The sequence below is a fragment of the Capra hircus genome, chromosome 4, assembly GCF_001704415.2.
Source record: "Capra hircus breed San Clemente chromosome 4, ASM170441v1, whole genome shotgun sequence".
Taxonomy (NCBI): Eukaryota; Metazoa; Chordata; class Mammalia; order Artiodactyla; family Bovidae; genus Capra; species Capra hircus.
In genome coordinates this window covers 53,258,463-53,283,256 of record NC_030811.1, presented here as the reverse complement: position 1 = coordinate 53,283,256, position 24,794 = coordinate 53,258,463, and the positions used below count along the sequence as shown (strand labels likewise).

Below are 24,794 nucleotides of genomic sequence, written 5' to 3'. Positions count from 1 at the left end.
TAGACAAGTCAGATTTTTATGATGTTGAAATATCTGGCCAACAGAGCGATGGGTCAAAGGGCCAAGAGAGGCTTCCCCCAGTTCTGACTTTAGAACAGGAAATAAAAACATTAACAGAAGTGTGCCAGCTGCTGTGTGTGGGAAACCATGTCAAGTCCTTGTGTGGTACAGGGGTCATAAGACCCAGGACCGCCTCTCTAGGCTCTTACCGTTGATTAGTCAAAAGTCACAGAAAAGGAGGCCCCACTTAAGAAGAAATGAAAGTATAAAAGGGGAACAGGATTGAAGTGATTCATTTTTGACAGTAAGAAAGTATTTCTTCAACAGGAGCTTGGCAGTGTCCAGAAACACCATCTTCAGCATTAAGTATGACCACAGCTTCATTTCATGAAAGTTACTTGCATTTCCCCATTAGATGGATGAAGAGACACTGCTGATCAGACTAAACAGGGCGCATTATTGCTGGTGTGCATGTGCCCATGCATGCACTTGCATGTGGATACTAATGCGGCATGTTTTTGCAATGAGGTTTTATCTTTTAAGGTAACAACTAAAATATTTACAGATGAAATAACACCAGGCCTGAGACCTGCTTCAAAGTAATTCAAACTATGGAAGTTGAGTTTAGATGACACTTGGCCATGAGTTTATAATTACTGAAGTTGATTAACTATACTTTTCTCTTTAAGTATATTTAAAATAATCTGTAGAAAAAGTCATTTTCAAAGGAGAGAGGGAGTAGGGGAGGGACAAATTAGGAGCATAACATTAACGGATACCACTATACAAAAAATAGATAAGCAACAAGGATTTACCCTATAGCACAGGAAACTATATTCAATAGCTTGTAATGATCTATAATAGAATATAATCAGAAAAAAACTGAATCACTATGCTGTGCATCTGAAACTAACACAATATTGTAAATCAACTATACTTCAACAACAAAAAAGTTATTTAAAATCTAAATTGGTAACAAAAGCTTGCTAAATATGTAGGAAAAATTAAACTTTTAAATCAGCCTTTAATAAAACAGTGTTATTCAGTTTAGATTCCCAGGTGGTGCCAGTGATAAAGAACCCTCCTGCCAGTGCAGGAGATGCAAGAGATGCTGGTTCAATCCTTGGACAGGGAAGATCCTCAGAGGAAGGCATGGCAACCCACTCCAGGATTCTTACCTGAAGAATCCCATGGGCAGAGGGGCCTGGAGGGCTATAATCCATATGGTCGCAAAGAACTGAACAAGCAACTTAGCATGCATACATTCGATGTAAGCTAAAAAATGAACAAAAGTTCCTTGAAAGCTATTATTGAGTATGCATACAAGGTTCCATAGGGTGCCATGTATACCACAACCATGCCTTGAACAAGGAAGCTCAGTTCTTTGTGGTTCTAACCCAATTTGTAATCTGTTTTTCAAACTACCCATTGACATCGTATAGTAAAATCAATTTGTGGGCACTGATCAGTTTTTAAAAATTCAAAGGCAATAGAAAAGAAAATAGAGTATGTCACACATGAAGGGGTAAGCACAGTTTACGCCTACACGAAGAGTTCATGTTTAGTCAACTCTCAACAGAACAGCCAGGATGGTTCTTGCTTAAAACCCAAGTCAGATTATGCCACTCTTGTGTGTGTGTGTGCTCAGTTGTATCCAACTCTTTACAATCCCATAGACTGACTGTAGCCCGCCCGGGTCCTCTGTTACTCTTCTGGAACCCTATAGATTATCAAGGGATGATTAATCTCAGTGTAAAAGCCAAAAGTCCCTACAATGGTCTACATAGCCCACCATGATCTTCCCCACCCCCACCCCTTCTGCTCAGTCCTATTTACCCGTTATTACCCCAGATCCATGACATTACTCCTGTTCCTGGAACATACCAGGCACATGCTCACAGGTGGGTGTCTGTAACTGCTGGTCCCTCTGTCTGGAATGCTCCTCCTCCAGATATCTACATGCTGGCTTCCTCACCATCAATGTCATCTTCTCAGTAAGGCCTTCCTTGACCATACAATTTAATAATCAGAGCCCCCCTCAACTCCCAATATTTCCTATCTCCCTTTCTGCTGTATTTTTCTGCATAGAATTTATCACCTTCTAATATATTATGTAAATTATAAATTATATGTAATAATGATGCATATATTTTGTAAATATACAGAGTACTTATTATTTCTGTGGTTTACTGTTTCTCCATATTCAGAAACTACATAAGCACCAGAATTTTTGTCCCTTTTGTTCACTACTGTAATATTTCTAACACCGAGAACACAGTAAATGCTTGAGAAGTATACACTGAATTATGTATACTTAGCATGGTGTCTGTGTGTGCTGAGTTATGATGCAAAATGTATTTCTAGATGTAAGAAATTCCCAAAGGTTTGTGTAGTACTTCCCTATAGCACACTTGAGATGTCTCTGGGCTTACTTGGACTAAGGACTGAAAACTGAGTGCACGGCAGGCACCCAGTAGTTCTTCATCTCTTACAGACTGGGTGCCAGGAGCAAATGAGGCCAATGATAACTGCTATGTGAAGTATGTGTGGGAGGAAGGAGGGCTGTTTGGGCATACCACCAAAGCACTGAAAACTGGCAAGAGGAAATCAGCAGAGTCACAAAACCATATAGCTTTCAAGACCTTCAGAGATGATCTGGTCTGACCTCATAATTCAACAGATGAGCATCAAAAAGTTACAAAATGATAATGTAATTGTCCCCAGGCCATATGCAAAGTAAAAGCCAAGACAGAGCTAGCATAGATGGGAGTCACATGACTCCTTGTCCAATAATTTTTGCATACTCTGGCCTGACATAAAAATGAAATATAAGAATCTGCTCTCCAAAAGCCCCTGCCCATTTTCATTTCTTTGGAAATAACCTGAGATTCTTTCTCCAATTAGGTGCCAGTCATTTATTCCACTCAAGCGTTTATCATTTGCAGGGCTCTCTGTTTTAAACACAGAGAGCTACTAATGATCACTATTTCTCACAAATCAAAGCTTTAAAAATTCCTCACCATAGCAACCAGGAGTGGTTGAATCATCTACTATTATTCCCTGAATTTCCAATATAACAATTCCAACTTACCCCAGACTCAGAGGTGTTAAAGTTGGTCGAGATTCAAAACCTTCCACCCTCATTGTCCGACTTTTCATTAGAGCTGAAGAATCTATACATTTTTTGAATGAATGGCTCAGAACCATAAAATAAGATGTTTCAAATCAGAAAACACTAACAAGTGAAACAATGCATCAGTACAAGCTGTCAGCCACCTTAACTTGGAAGGGAAGCAGATATATATTTTTTCAGGGGAGAAATATTATTACAGAATTGATAGATTCACTAACTGGGTTCTCAACTAGACTATAATTAAGTCCTTTGCCTGGGAAAGGCCAGGTTTCTTAGGACTCTCAGTATTTCTGGATGGCTTTGGAGATTTCAAGGGCTGAGGACATTCATGACATACCTATGGCAGACACCCTGGGTTCCTCCAGCCTCCTTCACAAAAACCTGTTCCATCCAGCTGTCCTCACTTTTCCAGGAGAGGCTGTTCCAGGAAGTGGGAGTCATTACTGGACTGAGTGTACCATGAACTCTTATTCTTGCTAGTGATTGGCTCATATGAGAGCATGTGACACAACTGTGACCAGTGAGACAAGGAAAAGTCTGCTGTTGGGAGGGATGCTTCTGAGACAGGTGTTTTCACTTTCCATCAAACCAGTAGGAAGATGTTACCCTTTTTCTCTTTCTAAATGTGATGCCAGGGACTGCTGCTGTCATCCTGTTACCGAAAGGAGAGTGAAGCTGAGGACAAAGCCCACCCACCAAGAGGGAGAGCCCACAGAACTGCAGAGAAGCAGACTCAGTCAGATGTTACAGTGTATACCATGCCTACCTCCCACTTCTTTGGGGGTTTTCTGCAGAAGCATCCTAGTCCATGCAATACTCGTACCCTGGAATGGTCTAGTCAGGAAGTGAGGAGGTGTGAATGCATTAGGCATGTTGGGGTCAGCATGAGAAAAGTCACATGCATGGCATGTCCCAGGGACAGTGTGTCTTTTGTTAGAGAAAGCTTGGCCGGTGACATTAGCAAGCTGGAGGACCAAGGTATAAATGCACACCTGGGGTGAGACATGAGGGCAGCTGCAGAGGCCAGCACAAGGCACATACATTGCCCACATTGTTGCAGGGTACCCAGGGAAGCCAAATTTCCCTGAGGGGAGGACACAGAATAACAAATCCACTATAGCCCACACCCACTTCCTCCTCTGGGTGCCAAGAAAGTACTGCAAATCAGACCTTAAAAGAAAGAACTAGGGAAGACTTAGTTTTGGGATTTGCTTTGCCTCTGAACTCTCATGAATGGCTATTTATTTGAATTTTGTGTGGGGACCCACCTGAGCTGTCCCTTGGGAGAAGAAAGAGGACAGGCCACAAAGGAGAACCGGTTGTCCTATACACGCATACATGCCTTTGGAGAGTGAAGCCTGCCCATGAAAGTGGCCACCCAGGGACTCCGCTCCCCAAAGACACCAGTCTCCATCCCCACAAGCTCCCCACCAGATCTTCCTCTAACCGACGCAAAGTCTATCTTGCTCTAGGAGTCTCTAAACTTGGGTGAAAAGGAGGATTTCTACAACAACCTGGCACTTAAACCCAGCAGGACTTTTTAAAATGCTCACTGATTGGATTCACTGTATTGAACTATGTGTGGTTATAGAAAATTTCGTATTTGTAATACTCATATTTTAGAGCGAATCAGATCAAACACATTTTCTTCTCGTTCAGTGTGAAAGTAAGCACCATGAGACGATCTGAGACAGCTGTACCTGTGTAATATTTTAGTCTTCTTAACAGTATTTACAGTACAATACTGTGATCTGACATGATCAAAGGGTGTCAGCTCTTTGATTAAAACAACAAAAGAGCCAACAGACGATATCCTTGGAAACACTGGCGCAGGCATCCATCTAATGGGGCATGGGAGAGAGGAACAGCAGCGTCACTGCGCTGGTAACACTCAGCAGCACCACATATACAGAGGGAATGTGGGAAACTTGGTTCCCCGATGACCTGCGTTTCAATTGGAGGGCATAAGACTTGTGCCCTGGGCTTGAAAAGCTGCATAAAAATCCAATTAACTAGTCATGAGAAATGCATTAATTGCTTTGTCCAGCATCAGCAGAGACCTGCTGCTGTTCCTCATTTTTCAGCCAGAGGAGAAAGGACACCATGGTCTCCAGGGGGCACAGAGGAAGAAGGTGTCTGCTGCAGCAGGCAGAGCTGACCCTATGAACCAGCCACAGAGAACACAATTCTGTGGAACTTTTTCAGATCGAAGACTGGCAGCAGAAAAAGATGAGTGTGCAAATGAAAACAGGAATAGGAGGGCTATCTCCGTATGTTGTTGAAGATATCAGTAAATAGGGAGTGAACGTTTCCTATCTGATTACAAGCATCCTATCTGGGAATGGCTCGATATTTAAGTTTCTTATGGTCTTTTCACCCTATCTTGCCTACTCTATTCATTTTCTGGCCTTTTCAAAATGATGAGTTTATTGAGATATAACTCATTTACCCTACAATCCACCTCTTTAAACGTGTACAATTTAGTGACTGTTCGTGTAATCACACAGGTGCAACCATTATCACGATCAATTTTAGAACCACTTCACTACCCCGCAAAGAAACACATACCTGTTAGCAGTCGCTCTGGTTCTCCTCCAGTCCCCACACCCAGCCAAAGGAAATAACGAATCGACTTTCTGCCTATGATTTGCCTGTTTCAGAGATTTCATTTAAGTGGAATCATACAATACATATGATTAAAGCAAGTTTTTTATTTATTGAATTTTGGCTGTGCGGGGTCATCGTCGCTGGTGCAGGCTTTTCTCTAGTTGTGGCGAGCGGGGGCTACTCTCTAGGTGCAGTGTGCCAGCTTCTCATTGTGTGTTGGCTTCTCTTCTTACGGAGCACAGACTCTAGGGTTCAGGCTTCAGTAGTTACAGCACGTGGGCTCAGTAATTTGCAGCTCCCGGGCTCTGGAGCCCAGGCTTAATAGCTGTGGCACAGGGGATTAGCTTAGCTGCTCCTCAGCATGTGGGATCTTCCCAGATCAGGGATCTAACCTATGTCTCCTATATTGGCAGGCAGATTCTTTACTGCTGAGCTGCCATGCAAGCCCAATATGTGGTCTTTTGTAGCTCGATTCTTTCACTTAGTATAATACTATCAAGGTTCATTTTTGTTGTAGCATGTATATTTTATTCTTTAAAAAAATTTCTTTGTAGCTCTCCCTGCTGAACTCAAGCTTCACTACTTATGTTCCTTGAGTATTCACTATTCATTCCTGAAAAGTGCTTGTGAAATACAAATCAATTTTAAAAAGAAGTCCTCGTTCAGAAATGTCCATGTAATTTTGCTGGGCATCTCCTATTGCAACTAAACGCAAATAATCTATATTAACACTTAAAAAAATACTAATTTTCTAAAAATCATTAAAGGCATGCAGCTAATATGAAACTATGATGAAATTTACATCATTTACAGAGCTTATTTACATTCAAGAGGTAAAGGAGGGACTACAGCAGCATCCCTTTGATAGACTTGGGACATGGACATATTCATTTACTCAATAACTACTTATGGAGTGCCTAAGTGTGTGTGTGTGTGTGTGTGTGTGTGTGTGTGTGTGTGTGTGTGTGTGTACTCAGTCGCTCAGCCTGCTGCATGCCAGACACTGTTCTAGACACTGGGGACAGATTGAACAGAACAGACAAAAAATATCTGCCATCATGGAGCATGTATTTTAGTGATATGGAGTAAGATAATTTAAAGGAAGAAAACCAAGGGACTCAAAAGCAGGAAATTCAAAGTAGTGGTTACTTTGGAGGGAGGGGATGAAAGAAGACAGAGGAGGAAAGGGAGAAGAGCACCAGGAGGATGAGAGGGAATAAACTGTTCCTAAAAGCTCAACATTCAGAAAACGAAGATCATGGCATCCGGTCCCATCACTTCATGGGACATAGATGAGGAAACAGTGGAAACAGTGTCAGACTTTATTTTTGGTGGCTCCAAAATCACTGCAGATGGTGACTACAGCCATGTAATTATAAGACATTTGCTCCTTGGAAGAAAAGTTATGACCAACCTAGACAGCATATTCAAAAGCAGAGACATTACTTTGCCGACTAACGTCCATCTAGTCAAGGCTGTGGTTTTTCCAGTACTCATATATGGATGTGAGAGTTGGACTGTGAAGAAGGCTGAGGGCCGAAGAATTGATGCGTTTGAACTGTGGTGTTGGAGAAGACTCTTAAGAGTCCCTTGGACTGCAAGGAGATCCAACCAGTCCGTTCTGAAGGAGATTAGCCCTGGGATTTCTTTGGAAGGAATGATGCTAAAGCTGAAACTCCAATACTTTGGCCACCTCATGCGACGAGTTGACTCATTGGAAAAGACTCTGATGCTGGGAGGGATTGGGGGCAGGGGGAGAAGGGGACGACAGAGGATGAGATGGCTGGATGGAATCACGGACTCGACGGACGTGAGTCTGAGTGAACTCCGGGAGTTGGTGATGGACAGGGAGGCCTGGCGTGCTGCGATTCATGGGGTTGCAAAGAGTCGGACACGACTGAGCAACTGAACTGAACTGAACTGAAAGTTGAGTGGTAGTTTGTTTTTTTTTAAATGAGAGTTACGGTTGTTGTGCTTTGTAACTTGCATGTCTGTTACAGATATTCATTTGCACATAACTGATGACTACATCAAATTTGATCTGAGCCACTCCTCTAGACTGGAAAGTATAAACATTGGCATGCCTTTGGATAAGATATTTTTCCGGGCTAATTTACAATGTCTATAGGAATATGGGATGCACAGTGGAGTCTGACACTGAGTGGAGAAATTCTAAACTTGTGGGATTACGCTGCAAGGTTTTGAAAGGCTTTTGAAGAGAGCAAGATAATATATTTGGAAGAGATTTTTCCAGTTATATTAGATGATTGTGAATTCTGGGTGATCACTTAGCACACAGGGAAGCAATCTATTAGAAGGGGAACTTCAAGAAACTAGATGTTTCGTTCACAAATTTTTAATTTTCAAGTTTCTTTCACAGGCATGTTCCCATTTGATTCTACAACAAGTATTATTAGCCCATTTTATGGATGAGAAAATGGAAATTCAAGTTAGCACGGCCAGTGGTGCTAGTGTTTGGGCTGAATCTTCAACTTCACGGCACGTGATACAAGACACAGAGCCCTTGAAGTTCAGGATTTACATGAACCCACATTTATTTACGAAGTCAAGAATAAGCATTAGAAATAAGTCTCAGAGAGTTACATTTAAAGCAATGAAAAGAAATACAAGTCCACTCTGGGAACAGAAAATGGGTGGAACTCATTACTATAAGAAGAGGCACAAGCTAAAACTACATATGCTCTCAGGAACATGTTTACATGAATTCCTAAATGACAGATTTACACTCAGCTATTTGTGAAAAATAAGATATCTGCAGGGCATCTCTTCCCTGGAAGACTGCTGTGCATTTTTACAAAATACCCCTTACTGTTATTCCTGGGGTTAGAATATAGAACAAAATAAGTACTATGGCAATTATCATGTTATGACAAATTACATTGTCTAGTTCCAAATCATGTCTTCCGCTCATAATTCCCAAGGATTTGTTGTGGTTATGCTCCTAATCTGAATCTGATATTATTTCAAAAGAGTTGACAAAGCCCCTGTCAAATGCTTTTCCCCCTCAAAGAGAACTCACACTTGATCTTTAAAAAAAAGCATGTGGGTTAGTTTGCTTAAAACAAACATAGAGCTCTCGCATGGACAAAGTTCAACCCTCAGGCATATGAACATCACATGTAAACAAAACCCTCTGTGCCCAGGTCACTGACAGTACCTTCAACCCCAGATATTGATCATGAGGGAGATAACCAGAGGACACTTGGCTTGAATTAACCAACCCCCAACCAGAACCTTACGAGCTCATAGAACTTTCTGAAGGAGTCATCACAAGGTTCTCTTCGCATCAGAAAGTCAACAAAAGAGTATTATTTACCCAATAAACATGCTTTTACGATCTCACTGACTGCAGCGACAAACACTGTAAAACAAAATGGCTCATTTTTATGTAATAAAATGAATTTGAATGAACAACTTAAATCAATATTAGGCAGCCAAATTATGTGTATTAATATTTGCACATCATTAGCCAAATCCCAAGTGAATTGCTTCATTACTAAAGGTAATGCTAGGTTTGACTTTTCATTTCCATGGATATTAACTTATATATTTGTCTGAAAATAACTTTTGTTTGAAACTCAATCTACTTCTGCTTTCTGTATACACACACACACACACACACACACACACACATCATTATGTATGTGTGTATATATATACACACGTGCATACTCATGACAAGAAGCTTCAGGTCAAGACAAAATGTGTTCCTTGTTCTCTCAGTTTCTCTTTTCAACTTCACAGCTTTATCACACTGATGGCTTTGGAAAGAGGGGTATACATAAAACTCACAAATAAATATGTAAAGTCTAGAATCATAGTGAAGCAAAAACCAAAAATAAAAAATAAAGCACAAAACCTATATAAATAAGAAGTGGATAAAAATCTCAACCTGTCCCTCTCAATAGCATTTCATTTCAAAATCACTGTACGGACCCAGAAAAATTAAGGACACCTTTCAATGTCTGAGACTAAACCAAAATAGGGCATTGAGAATCAGGGTTGAACTGGATGTCAGAGGAGACAGGGTATGTTTTTGGCCTGGAAAGTGGATAGGATGGCAACTGTGAGAGCCTCTGATCAATCAGCAGGTTTTGTATGGTAGATTCTGTGACAAAGGCTGAAGTTGTCCAGACCACTACTGTCTGGTTCAAATATAATATTAGCCACGTATGTAGTTTTAAATATCCTGGCAGCTACATTAAACATTTCAATAAACAGGTAGAAATAATTTTTTAAATAAATTTTCTTTAACCTAATATCCAAAAATGTTATCATGTCAAAATATAATCAATATAACAAAATTATTCATAAGACATCTTACCTTCTCTTTGTTTTGTAAACTGTTCAACTGTGATGTGTATTTCACTTTCCAGAGCATCTCAGACTAGCCACATTTCAAGGGCTAAATAGCCCAGGTGGCTGCCATATTGGATCCTGCCAGTCTAGGTGGAGAATCAGTCCCTTAGAGGTAGTGTTGTAGCCCTCACCCTCTAGTAGATGCCTCAGATTTACCCTCAAAACCATGCTCCCTGCTTCCTGCTTCCTGCTTATTTGCTGTCCCCTAATTGATCTCACTCAGGTTTATTCTTGAGAAGCAAAATTATTTAAGATAAAGCACTTTATATCATTAGAGTGGCATTATGTGAAACAACTAGAAAGAGCTAGGTTTCCTTTTCTTGAAGAAGACAGTGCTCAGCCAGGACTGAGGGTACGGAGGGCAGTGATGGGACATGATGAAGTCTAGGTACTGGGTTTCTGATGAGAAAAGAACTACATAAGGTTATTACCCAAGTGATTCTGTGATTCACATTGCCCAAAATTTGTGATCTGAGTATTGTCAATAAAGAATAAGCCATGCTTGTCATCTGCCTCTGGCTAGTACGGTTTCTGAATCTAGTGGCCGAATCTCAATATCCACCTCTTTCTTGACAGTAGTTTGACATTTTAAAGATAACCCTCCACTTTTCCATTTTTTGGTTGAACTTGAAGATGGTAACAGAAGTTCAAGAAGGGGGGCAGTTTCCTTTCCGTAGGAGCTGTCATGTTCCTGTATCTTATTTGCATACATTTACCCCGGTTAGAATAAATTCCAAAAGCTAACTTTATCTTCTAAAAATCAGTGTGTTTTCTTTGCCCTGTATGGGCCTTTTGCAGAAGCAAAACACTTCTAGGCAAATGGTTTACTGTGGGTCAGGGTGGTAGAAAATCTCCTTTAAATAGCATATCTTATATATGCCACTTAGCAACCTCAGTCCACACGTCCACAGTTTTCCTATTTTCTTTATGATTTGGGGGAAGAAACACAATTATAAGATCCAAACTTCTTCTGGATAAAGGCATTTTTTTCCTCTTTGAGGATGAAATTACAACTCACTGTGGGTTTATTTCAAAAAGAAGTAGAGTTCCCATTAAGGAAACAACAGACCATTTTTTAAAAAAGCTTAAATCAAACTTCAGGATTAGTTAGGTTTACAAACATTTTAATTACTTTCCCCAACATCATATTCCATCTGTCATTCCACAGCTTGCCTCAAAGTTATGAAAAAATTACTTAAAAAAAAAAACCAATTTGCAAAATTAGTAAAATGCAACCAAAGCAGCATAAGAAGCAAACACAAGAATGGAAGAACATTTAATCAAATTCTCTATCCCTAGCTAACTAATTCTACATTAGTAAGGTCCCTGTCTTAGAACTACTGACACCGCTGCCCAACAGAATCTTCTGTATCACCGTGAAAATGTTCCATTTCTGCACGGTCCAATATGGTAGCCACTAGCCATATGTACTACTGAGCACTTGAAATGTCCCTAGGACAACTGAGGAACTGAAATTTAAAAAAAATTTAAACAGCTATATGTGGTTAGTAGTTACCATATTGGACAGCATAACTATACATAGTAAAAGCAGACATCAGACCACTTAAGTCTCTGCCTCTATGGACACAACAGCCTTGAGTTCTTAGGCCCATTTAAAATACAAAGCACTTGAGGATTTCCTTTTTGAAAAAAATAATTACATAGAATGGCCTTACAACAAAGTCAGATTAAAAAAATGTCTGTGAGAAATTCTCTAAGGATGATACTACTCTTTAGGATGAGCCAGTAAGAAGGATGGAGGATGAATGTTCTAGAAATATGGGTCCATACTCTACCACCAACTATGGGTTCAGCTCTACCACCAACTGGCCGAGTAGCACTGGGCAGGCAGTTCCTAGAGTTACTTAGATCCTGATTCTTCCTTATACAAGTGCCAGAATCATCTAAACAACCAATGTCTGTCTTTGGTCCAAACCTACAATAAAATGTTCAGTCAATCCAGTTCAGGGGGTAAAAAAAGAAAAAAAAATTCTCAGGCAGAAGTTGTATGTGGTCTATCTGAACACCTTCTGTAATTTTAGCTCCTTTATATGTTCACTTACGATATAAACTAAGGGATAGACATTCTGCTGCCTGACAGTTCAGAATCCAGGAGCTTCATGAGTTGATAACGGGACTTATATCCTCTCACAAAAACCATGCTTCTGTAATGCCAGTGAAGAAAACCAACTGAATGCTGAGTAGCACTTTTCCTTGCTGGATTCATGTCAATGTATGGCAAAACCTATACAGTATTGTAAAGTAAAATAAAGTAAAAAAAAAAAAAAATTAAGACTACCCTACTTCATTAAAAAAAAAAAAAAAAAAACACGACCTACAAATGCTGCGAGGTGCATTCACCCTAGCTGCAGCAAACTGAATATGACTACTTATTTTGGGATCACAGGTTTAAAAAAAAAAAATGAACACCTAATATACCCTTCACCTTGCAAGACTATTCTCACGTACAGATACAAGCCCAGTTTCCTAGGTGTTCACTCTACAGAGTACTGACTTGGCAACATCTCCCAGTTCATATTACTCATGAGAATGAGCTTTGGTCAAACTGAGGTGACGGTCTGGATAACTACTGGGGGCAACAAAATAAAGCATAAGAATATAACTATATTTGCTCTGTCAACCATGACATCAAACTCTAACGTCCACAACTTTTGTGAACAGAGACAGAAACAAACCAGTTCGTCATGTTTCAAAAGGGAAGCGCACACTCTTTAAAATGAGCAAGACTTTGCTTCAATCCTATTACCTCAAATCCAAGCCCTGTGCCCTCGCTGAACCTATTTCTCTGTTTACAAAATGGGATATAACGTCTACCTCAGAGAAATATGTGAGATGATGTACACAGAAGAACACATAGCAGCCACTCGGTCATGTCAGTTGCTTTTACAGTTTACTAAGCGTTTTCCCAAACAGTCTCAGCAAAGACAGCCCTGTGGGATAAATTCGTCAGATATCGCTATTTCTGATTTACAGCCAAGAGAACTGGGGCTCAGAGATGTTAAGGGAAGGAGAGAGGAAAGAGAGATACTTGGCCTCTAATAAGCAGGCGTGCTGACCAGGTCTGCGGAGGGGATGCTCTCTCACCTCTGGGGATGCTCACCTCAACTCCAGGCAACAGGCTGTCACAACTGCACTTTGCAGCGAGACGTATAAAGCTCGGAGGAGCTAACTTCACCAAAGGCCACATAGCTAGCTGGTTGGTTTGGTTAAATATCTGGCCAAAGTGCGGATGTAAAGGGTTTAGGAGCTTTGTAAAGGGTTCAAGGGCCTTGATTAATGGTTTAAGAGTCCTGGTAAAGGGCTTAACAGTTCTGACAGGATTTAAGAGCCTCGGTTAAGAGGGTAGGTGCCCCAGCTAAAGGCTTAAATGTCCAGAATCTTCTGATTCCACATCTAGGGTTCTTCCTACAACATCTAATGTAGGCATATTTCAGAAGGTGGGATCTCTCTCCAGCTCAAGGGAGCAGATTGTTTCTCCACACCTAGCAGTTCTGCCAGGCCAGTGGCATCCAGCCTCTTTCCTCAACAAAGCATTCTCCTCCACAGGCCACCAGGGCAAGGGGTGATTGGTGGCCTGCACCGTATGTGAGTAATACATATCTCAATTCCAGGAATATAACAATGTCTCCTCTGATCTGTGGTGATGATGACATTTTAAACAAGGTTAGTAAATGAACACCTTTCTAGAGAATGTCTGCTGGAACTCAGACATTGGGTAATTCAAGATAACACTTTAAACTGCTAAGGTGATTCTGTGAATGGGCTGAAGCTGGGTGATATGGGTGACTGTTGAAGCAAGGCCATGCTGTCATAAGGTCACACTGTAAAGACTATATATGAAGACCAGTCCCCACAAAGGTGTTCAACTTCTAGTAACTGAAGGAAGAGGCAGGTTATTTGCACAATCTTCTGGTGAATAGCTCTTCCCCGGCACACACATTCCATCTTCAGACTCAGACCCCAAGTGCCCTGGCAGAGCAGATGGTGTGTGGGTCCAGCACGTTCCTACCTGGGTTTTCTCTAACCATGGAGACTTTAAACAAACCTCTGCTTTTGTTAGTAACTTTGAGACACATGAGGAGTGAGCTCTGTCACAGCCCTGAAGCTGCACCACAGATGGACACGTCCATCTTGACCCTGTGACCAGAACCCGTGTGATCCAGAAACTACACAGCAGCTCCTTTCCCCACTGAGCCAGTGGAAAGAGAAGCAGCAAGGTGCCTGGAGGATTCGGGAACCCTGAACAGGAAAGCAGACCAAAGGCAGGGTTTCTGAAACATCTCTAAATAGCAATCTGACCAACATGAAAACAGATGAGAAAAGAAAAAGGGAGAAAGAACAAAGAAGGGAGGAAGGGAGGGAAGGAGCCATTCATTTTGAAAATTCAATGACATATTTCAGGAGCCATGAAATGTGAACACATTCATAAAAGATAAATCATGGATGAGTGACAGCTGCGTGCCATTAATCTTAGGTCTATCACTAGGTTCCTTTTGCCTTCTCTATATCTAACTATCTTGACAGGAATCTTGATCTTCTGGCCCAAAACCTTTCCCCAAACCATACCAAGATGACACTGCTCAGGTTTTCCAATTCCAAAGTCCGGTTATCTTCACCACTGCACCCTGCAGGGCAGCAGAAGGCCCTCAGCAGGACAGACACTTGGCCAAGCCCCAGGTGGCAGCGCAAAGGACACTGTCCAGTGAAACCCTGCATAGACTGGCCTGGAAAATAGCAGGGGTTTGCATCCCCCCAAAGCTGACCCCCAAAGAGAAGGTCATTCAGAACTCTTCAAGGGATCAGTGGGAGCAGGGGAGGCACCTGGCATTTTAGCAAAAGTACACAGATCAGTGGGCCCTTGTCAAACACTGCAAAAAAGCTGTTATGCCTAGGAAGAGCCGCCTTTCCTCTCAGATTCTATATCACTGGTTCATCTCAGGTTGACTTCCCTGGTTGCAGAGATGGTAAAGCGTCTGCCTACAATGCGGGAGACCCAGGTTCGATTCTTGGGTTGGGAAGATCCTCTGGGGAAGGAAATGGCAACCCACTTCAGTACTCTTGCCTGGAAAATCCCATGGACAGAGAAGTGTGGTAGGCTACAGTTCATGGGGTCGCAAAGAGTCAGACACGGCTGAGCGACTTCACTTTCACTTTCATCTCAGGTACCACAAAGGACAGTGAGAATCTAGTAAGTTAAAGTGAGGTGTGGAAAGGTCACCAGAAAAACAGCAAAAAAACAATAGCTTTCATCAGTAAATGATTTCTCTCAGGGGATTAATTCTCAGCTTTGCAAATTTGCAATGTTTTTGAAATTGCAATTTTTTTGTGCACGACGATTTAAAATAAAAGTGACCAAATCCTCCTGCCATTCTAGGTAATTGAGATTAAATTACCAGCAATTAACACTAAAACAAAGGTAAAGATATTTGGCTTACACATAATTGAATATTTCTGAAGTTTAAAGGTGTAGAAGACTTCTTAATGTGAACTTCTCTGTTTCAACAAAGACATCCTGTTTTGCAGTATTAGATCCATGGAGTTTCTAATTACACCGATATAAGTCTTGGCAGCATGATTACAGTTCAGTTTTAGCTTCTGGATCCAGGAATGTGAAAGATTTGTATATGCCACTGGTTGTGAGTCATCAATAACAAGTAATGAAAATTCCTATTTATCATTTCTAGGATCAACACCAGTTTGACAGCAGAAAATGGCATTATTTCCTTGGCCCGAATTACTGTTGTAAAGAATCTGGAAAAATAAATCCCTCAGTCCATTTAGGAATGTTCTTTTCCCAATTAAAGTTTCAAAGACTGCACATAACACTGAGTTTTACTTTTTTTCTATTAATAGTTGCATTTTAATTTCAAAAGTCCCTGTCAATTTCATTTCTATAATCCAGTCCATTTATTTTCTCAAAATCTTAACTTCTTATCCCAAGAATCCTTATAATATTTAATTTTTTACCTTGTTCAGTTACTGAAAAATATCTCAAAGTTTCTTTATCTATTACTTTACTTGAGTTGATTTTTCTTCTTTTTTAAAATTTACTTATTTTTTAGTTAAAGAATAATTACTTTATAGAATTTTGTTGGTTTCTTCCAAACATCAACATGAATCAGCCATAGGTATACATACAGGGTCTCTGTAACAACCTAGAGGGGTGGGGTGGGGTGGGGATGCAGATGAGAGGGAGGTTCAAGAGGGAGGGGACATATGTATACCTATGGTTGATTTTTTTTTCTTTCATCTGTGAAATTATCCATTTGGTGATCACATAAGTAATACGCAAAAAGTTCTTATTTCAATTATAAAAGCAAATCTGACTCAAGATCATTAAGAAAAGTATTTTGCAAATCAACAATTGTTTATTTCAGAATATAATCAAGTACCACAGGCTAGATTAAAAACTTAAGGATAGGGATTCCGCTCCCCACTCCCCATTTAAAATAATAAAGGTAATCAAACCTTCCTGCCAATCTAGGTGATTGTGAAATTTAATTACCAGCAGTTATCATTAAAACAAAGGCAAAGCAATTTCTTTTATACATAATCGAATATTCCAGAAGCAAATTTCTAAATAGTTCTCAGAAAATGTATTTAAAAATTAATTTTAACTTGATTATTTCATCTGATGTGTCCCAGCTGGTAATACAGAATAAATGAGATGCTTAGGCGATGTGGTCCACCAATAGCAGGCAAGAACACATTTACAGGAAAATCAGATAATGTTAAGCTTGATACTGAGTAAACTGTTAGATTTTTACTCTTCACACAAATCCACCCAAACGTAAACCTCCCACAGCTATTCCTCTAAGAGAAGTTTACCCATGGTATTCTATTCGAGTTCACCTCTCCATAGGCTGGAGACTACAGAATCAACTGTTACCTTCTTAGTGCTCAATTGCTCAAATATATCCTGAAGTGTGGGGAGTTGGACCATCAAACCCACTGCTACCTGAACAGAAAGAAATCCTCCCGCAGCAGCAGCCTTGAGTGATCTGGCAGCTGCATGATTGAGGCTGTTGATGGGCCTATAAGCATAACTGTCCAGAGAAGAGGAACCACCAAAAAACCAGATGAATAGCCCTAAGAAGTTGAAAATTAGGCTATGAACTTCCCTATCTCCAGGCCTTTGCCTAAGATCATCCCTCTCCCTAAAATGCCTTTCCTGCTCTCTGTTTTCTGAAAACATCCCACTCATCCTTCAAGGCCCAAGTCATAAGTCACCCCTACTGACCCCTCACAACTGAGGTCATCCTTCTCCTCCCTGTACTCTCCTCCCCATAACTCATTTTCTCAAAATAGAGTATAGATTGTTGTTTGTCCATCTCTGCTGCTGGATGGGGAGGGAAAGGGTCTTGATTCATCTTTCTATTCCAAACACTTGGGGATTATGCCTGGAGGCTAAAGAAACTTAATAAATGCTTGTTTAATGGAGCTCAAACCTCAAGACCAAATCTAACATGCAATGCAAGAGGTAGATTTGATATGTGTTGGACTTACTTCTGTACCTACAGTGTGAGCCAGTGAAAGCTTTTTATTTTTTCCTTCCTCCAAGGAACAAACTTTTTTCACACTGAGCATTCATTAAGTGCCACACCCTATGCTAAACGCTCTATACACATTACCTCATTTCATCTCCATGACATTCTTATGAAATAGTTCCTATTATTAGCATTAGATGAGGAAACTGAGGCGTGGAGAAGTTAAATAACACACCCCAACTTATCCACCGGTGGAGCCGAACTCAAGGACAATATCACAAAGCTTCAAAGCGAGAGGGGTATATGCATTAGTCACTTAGTAGGGTCCGAATCTTTGAGACTCCATGCACCATAGTCTGCCTGGCTCCTCTGTCCATGGAATTCTCCAGGCAAGAATACTGGAGTGGGTTTCCATTTCCTTCTCCAGGAGATCTTCCTGACGAAGGACTGAACCTGGGTCTCCTCCGTGGCAGGCAGATTCTCTACCATCTGAGCCACCAGGGAAGCTCTAAAGAATCCTTAAATTATTTTCAACACTTAACCTCCTTGAAGCTGAGGCTGAGGCCAACCTGAGATCTGGCACATAGTAGGTCCACCTACTATAGAAAAAACGGTGATTAACAGACTGATGAAGTGCCCTCTATTCTCAGACTCTGACCTTTGCCTGAGAACCCAGCTGCCATCACAAACAAGCTCTATTCTTTCCTGCCCAACACTTCTCACAGGTGTGAATTGCTTGTGTTTTCTGAATTATTCATGATCCACATGATGGTAGGTGTGCTTAAAAAGAGAATTCTGGTTCTCATATTTTTCAAGACACAGTACCTGATTAATTGGTGAATTAGCCAATATAAGCTCATGGGCTAGATTGATTCATGGTAAACAACATATCCCGGCCCACTTTGTGAATCTCAGCTTTCCTGTTATCTCTCAGTTTTCATTAGGATTTAAAACAGTGGTAACTAAAGCAAAAAATAGAACCTTCACACGCATCTCTATCCTATCTACAAAGCAGTTAATGTCATTTAAAGCATATACTGTGCTGCTTCAAGCCCATGTATTCTTCCTAAGGCTGAGTTAGTTTTCTCAATAAGGCTCCTTAAGCTTAAGGAGATATTTCATCAAGATCTGAAAATTCAGATGCCACAGCACCTGTAATTCATACACCAGTAAATCACATGATAAAACCACCTTACTGTCCTTCCTCTTGTCTTCTTTCCCTTCATTACCACTCTCCCAACAGTTCATCTTGTGGGCCATTTTCAAAGAGGGGTAACCATATGGTAACCATAAGCCAACAGCACTGTATTTTAAATTCAATGTTAGTCAACCAAAATGAATTGAAAAGCAGCATCAGTGGTTTGAGGGTACTAAAAATAAGCTGTAGCATTTGCTGAGTTCTCAGAATTAAAAACCACAGGCGGTCGGTCAACTTGTTGCTGCTCTTAATAAGATATGACTGTTCTGCCCCATTGGCTGCTACTACCAGAAACTTCGACTACCTTGTACATGTAACAACACTGCGCTTTTCATCAGTTGATAATGATCAAAAAAGGAAGTGCTATTTCACTGGAACGAAAACCTGCCAAAAAAGATAATAGATGACTTTCAAGTAATCACCTTGTTCCATGTCACAACTGCACCTTAGTCAAAGCACCTTGCATTCATGATTTAATTAGTCACACATCTAGAGATAGGGTTCCTAAATGCCTGGCTTGCTGTCCAATGCCTCCAATAGAACGTTTCTTTCTCTGAGTTTAATTTTTGGAGTAATAATTTACAGTGGACACACAATAGAAATTAATACAATATTGATATATTGAGTATTTCCATTAGGACTTCAAGGCCTTCTTGACCCCTGAATACTGTAAACTACAGTAAATGTCTTGTCAGCTATCCCTTTAGGGTTTGTCATTAAAGTTTTCAGTGACCAGAGCGGTAGAAGCATTCTACCTAATGCATCATCCTGATTAGAAACCTGTCATACTCAGAATCCAGAGGGTCTGCTGCTATTGATTCCTACTCCTTCAGATTCATTAGCGATTTCTTCTCTTCAATTAGACCCGCTGATCAACCATAGAAAAGCTGAAAGAAGCCCTTCCTTTGCTCAGCCACACTTGAAAGAAAAAAAAAATGTATGCCGGGAAAGTAAAATTACCAAATGTATTCTAAGAGGCCACAGAGGAAAATCACACACACACATACATACGCACACTTGAAACTGGGCAAGTGGTCAGAGGCTGGGCTTGACCGCCGGTCTCTAACTTCAATCAGAACCAGAATGACAGAATCCCTGAATTATCCCTATCTCAAGCCCATACACCAAGCGTGCGTCTACACGGAGCTAATTTCTGAAACAAACAAAGAAAATGAAGTATGCGAAGAGCGAGGGTTTGCTCCCCCTTGCCTTGAATCTGGGCATCCAGTGGAATGGGCACCGCACAGCCAGAGGGTCGGGGCGCCCAGCGGCACCCTCACCTTCCCCGACCCGCCAGCCCTGGTTCAGCGGCGCTAGAAAGTGCGAGCCCGCCCTGCTCGCCTCGCTTCTTGCCTGCTGCTCCACAAATCCCCAACACCCCTACTTCTGCACACCAAGGGCGCCCCCGCTCTCCCACCTCTGCGCTGTCAGACTCCAGGCGCGAAGGTGCAGTGGGCGCCCAAGGGTGCCGGCCAACCAAACAAGTGTCACAGCGGCCGCCTGCCCTCACTCCGGGAGAGCGGGCAGAACGGCCACAGGTAGGCTCTCTCCATCCCAGAGTGCGGGGCGCGGGCAGGGGAAGAGACACCCAGCGGGGCAGCCGCTCCCGATGGGCTGAAACTCACCGGAGGACACCGAGGAGCCGGACAGGCTGGAGTTGCTGGACGCTGCCATCTCCGTGCGCCCCGCGCGACGCTTCTTGCTCAGCCCCGGAGCGGACGCCGCCGCCGCTGCCCTGGCCCGGCCGCTCGCAGCCTCCGCGGCCCCCAGCCCATGGCAAAGTCCAGGGGACGCGCAGAAAGCACCAGCCTCCGGACTCTGCCTGCACTTCCTGCTCCGCCAGATGACGCGCTGCTGCCGCCGCTATTTATTTGTGGTTTCCGTCCCTCTCGGCGCCTTCGCACGCTGTTCTCCGGGTGTCGGGGGTAGGTGGGAGCCGAGGGAGGCCGAGGGGCGGCCGGAGCGGACGAATCGTGCCTCCAGCCCAGCCCCAGCTGCGGTCCGCGCTTCCCAGCGCGCGGCTGGAACCCGGGTTCCCGGGCGGCCCACAGCCCCTCCACCAGCTCCCCGCACCCTCCCCGTGGGCTCCCTCCTCCCCGGCCGCACTTCAAGCTGCCCGGGCAAAGGCAGCGGGAGACAGACCGACAGAGCGACCTCCCCCTTCTCCCTCCGCCCCAACTCCTCTCGCGCGCACACAAAGGAAGGAGAGGAGACGCGGGAGCTCCGGGGCTGGCTCAGCGGCTGCGAGCTTGACAGCTCCTGCGACGGGGGCTGGAGGAGACGGCTATGGACTGCTGGGCGGGGGTAACACTGGCCCTAGGAGCCGGACCCAGAGGTGCCAGAGAGGCCGCGGGGGGCCGCGGGGGGAGCGTGGCGGCGGTGCGCAGCGCTGCTCCAAGGGTTTGAGGGCGCCCCGAGTGGGGCGTGGGGGGAAGGTGATGGGTCGCGGCGCCCCCGGCCAGACTAAGGAGCAGCGAGACAGCCCGGGTGGGATGCAGAGGATGAAGGCGGGGTCACTAAGGACACGAAGCTAGGGAGAAGGGGCCCTGGGATGCCAGAGAGGCTGTGGAGCGCTCCTTCCACTCCCCTCGAAATTGTCCTTTGTTGCTCTGGAGCCGAGGATCCCTGCCCTGCAAGAAGGTGCGTTTCCTAAAAGACCCTCAAAACACTCCGCAAGCCAGTCGGGCTGCACTTAAGTACCCCAGCCACCGGACTGCTCGACGGGACCACTGGGCTTTTGAGATGGGCCTTCAAAGAAATAGAGACGTTCCAGATATGTCATCAGGCCCACACAAAGCCAGCAGTCAAACAGAAAGGTTCTCAGCCTGTGTCTTGCAAAGGAGCCTCACAAAAGACCTAAGACTTGGCAGCAGGTCCAACTGTGCGCTAAGCAACTGCTTAGGTGTGTGAGAGAAAGAGGCTCCAGCACAAGGTGTGTACCTTACCCCTGTATTTAAAGCTAAATTAATTTCACTGGGAGGAAATATCATGCCGATTTTTTAAAGTCTACTTCACGCTCCCAGCAGGGTAATCAGTTCTTTCATTCCTGAAGCCACAGAAAACTGTGAAATTTGAACAGAAATTGTTAGATCAAAGGAAAAAGCAAACATTAAAGGGATGAAAGTACTCTCATTATGTAGCAAAGTGGAAAGTGTTCACATTGGAGTAGTTCAGTGTTTAAAAACACGGTTAAAAGGACATAGTCAATTTAAAAATTATCAGGAGTGACACAGGAACAGCAGCCAGCCCTAGGGGGTCCGCCTCAACCAAGCACCTAACACACAGTGAATAAATGTTGAATAATCACAATATGCACCCATGTAACAGTTTCTAGTTGATTTAAACTATTTTTTTTTTGAATGCCCTCCAGGATACCATCCCAGTGTATGTTCCCAATAGGGCTCAATTTTTTTTTTTTTTTCTTATGGACTTCCCTCATGGCTCAGACAGTAAAGAATCTGCCCACCCTGTGGGAGACCCAGGTTCAATCCCTGGGTAGGGAAGATGCCCTAGAGAAGGAAATGACAACCCACTCCAGTATTCTTGCCTGGAGAATCCCATGGACAAAGGATCCTGGTAGGTTACAGTCCATGAGGTCACAAAGAGTCGGACACAACTGAGCAACTAACACTAACAGAATACCATCCCAGTGACATTCCCATTAAGGCAGCTTGCTGAATAGTTGACAGCTCTTGAGTACTCTCCAGTCACACAGGACTAAGTCTTCCTGACCCTCATCTACGTGGTACTTGAAACATCCCTGTCTGGTATAAGGAGACCCAAGCACCCCCTCTCCCTCCCCTCTTCCATTTTTCTTTTTGTGTGATGCAACCTTAATGCAGTTTACTGTGGTGCCCTTCAGAGACATATGGCCCATCAAAACCTTGACCACTCTATCAGAATGTAACTTCCAGTTATTTTTTCCAGAGTTCTTCTGATCAAAGGCATCATCTTCCTCTCTGACTAGTGATCTGTGTATCCCTCCAGATCTTTAGCTGGTGGACTGTCTAACTTGGCTATGTCACCTAAGTAGGGTTGTCTCTCTCTGGGCTTGGAAGGAGACAACACCTGGACTCAAACTCTGGTTCTGCCACTTATTAGCTATGTGACCTCAAGCGAATGACTCACATTCACTGAGCTTCAGTTTCTCCACCTGCAACCATACTCCTGATAACGTAGGGTGTTGTGAAGATTAAATGAGATATATAAAGCCACAGTACCTGGCCAATAGTCTGTGCTCCGTAAGTGATAGTAAATTGTTTACTTGAAAGATTGAATGTATGATTTGAGCAACTTTCGCTTTCTCCATTGCATCTGGAGATAACTGAGGGAACTAATCAGTAGTGGCTTATTCTACCAGGGGAAATGCTCATCTTTGGCCCAAGGTTTGTATCTTTCTTGTCCCACACTGAGCAACATGCAACAGGTTTCATGACTCAGAAGTCTCACAAAGGGATGTCAGATTCTATTTCTGCAGTTGGGATGATAGCATTTACACTCAAAGAGCTTTACAGTCCTTAGTTGGAGAAAGTCAACCATGATTCTGTGAAGTAGGTCATTTTTCTTACTCCCAGTTGACAGGTGAAGGGAGAGCAGGACACCCGTTGTGAAGGCATCACCCCAGGGCTCCACCCTGTGCTGCACAAACGTAGTCTAAGATGGGGAAGAACTTTGTGCACTGGGTCCAGAGGTCGGACGAATACAAGACCAACCCATGTGCTTGCTGGGTAGAAATGGGATGACTGGGGAGGCTTAGCTTGATGGTAGGAGATGGATGGAAATTCTGAAGTATATTATTTTGAAGAACAAAAGGAAAGCTCTAAATTTAGAACTAAAATCTGAAAGACGATCAATAACTTGGATTGTTAAAGTCAGAGCCAACGGAGAAAACTCGGCAGGCACGATCACTATTGTTTTTCTTAGATTCAGAGGCTAATGGCTTGCTGCTACTTGTAAAAATGTTTAATATCAATAGATTAGCAGCAGGTTGCTGAAACAACTTGCCAACCCCCTCCTCAATTGGCCCAGGAACCTGTTTGTGAACCTTCCAAAGCATTTCTCTAAGTGAAGCAATTATTTGTCTGTGTATTTTGTTCACTCACATATGGCATTATTTCTAGGTAATGCCTGTTTGCTGGTAAAGAGGGAATATTGGTGCTGCAAAGATCTTAAGTCTGTTTGACAAGCAAGAGAGTTTTTCAAGACATGTCTACCTTCTTCAAATTGTAAAATACGTATGGGATGAAAGGAGTCTTATCGATAATGTGGTCTATTACCATTTTGTTTTAACTTCGCTTACATGCTTAGTTTAGCATGTAAAGCCTTCCCACTTTCTCTTTCCAAACACATTTCCTGTTGTCCCCTTTACAAACGTAACCCCACCGCATCACACCCTGTGCCACTTGGGGCTGCCAGCACGGGCCTTTTCCCATCCCTCCCTGCTGGACGTCCTACATACCCTGAAGGTTCAAGAATGTTTCTTCTTGGGGAATCGTCCCTGATTCTCATGCCAGAAACCAGCTCTCCTTCTGTTGAATTCCTACAGTCTTTTCTCTCTACCTCTCAAGTGGCAGATGCTCTGTCTTGCCTTGGTCACAATTGTGGAACATACTTGATCTCCCTACTTTAGTAAAAGGCTTCCTAGGGGGTAGGTTTCTTTTCTGGCTGGCCTTTGCATTCTTTACCATGTTTGACACACAATAGGTGTTCAGTGGATATTTGTTGAATATGGGAGTAAACCAGGGAACAAGTGGTTCTCTTGGACACCAATTAATTTTCACATCAGCAGCCGTGACCACTGAGTAACAAGGTAATGAGTGAGGCATCTGGAGCACACACACACACAAAATCCTGATGAACGTGTAAGGACACACTTTTGCTGTGAACAAGAGAAACTAAAATGGTGAAAACGAACACATTTTGCTGGATCAAATGTTTGCCATCCCTACCCCCACTCCCATCACAGCTG

The 24,794-nt window shown here is 42.8% G+C and overlaps 1 protein-coding gene across 1 annotated transcript in view; it reads right to left on the bottom strand.

Annotated features, from left to right (window-relative positions):
* The window catches only part of CHN2 (chimerin 2), a 340,146-nt gene extending 319,032 nt beyond the window's left edge, over positions 1-21,114 (bottom strand). Inside the window, exon 1 of the mRNA XM_018047100.1 lies at positions 20,452-21,114. Within this exon, the coding sequence (XP_017902589.1) occupies positions 20,452-20,500 (49 nt within the window). The 5' untranslated portion in view covers positions 20,501-21,114. The remainder of the gene's footprint in view (positions 1-20,451) is intronic.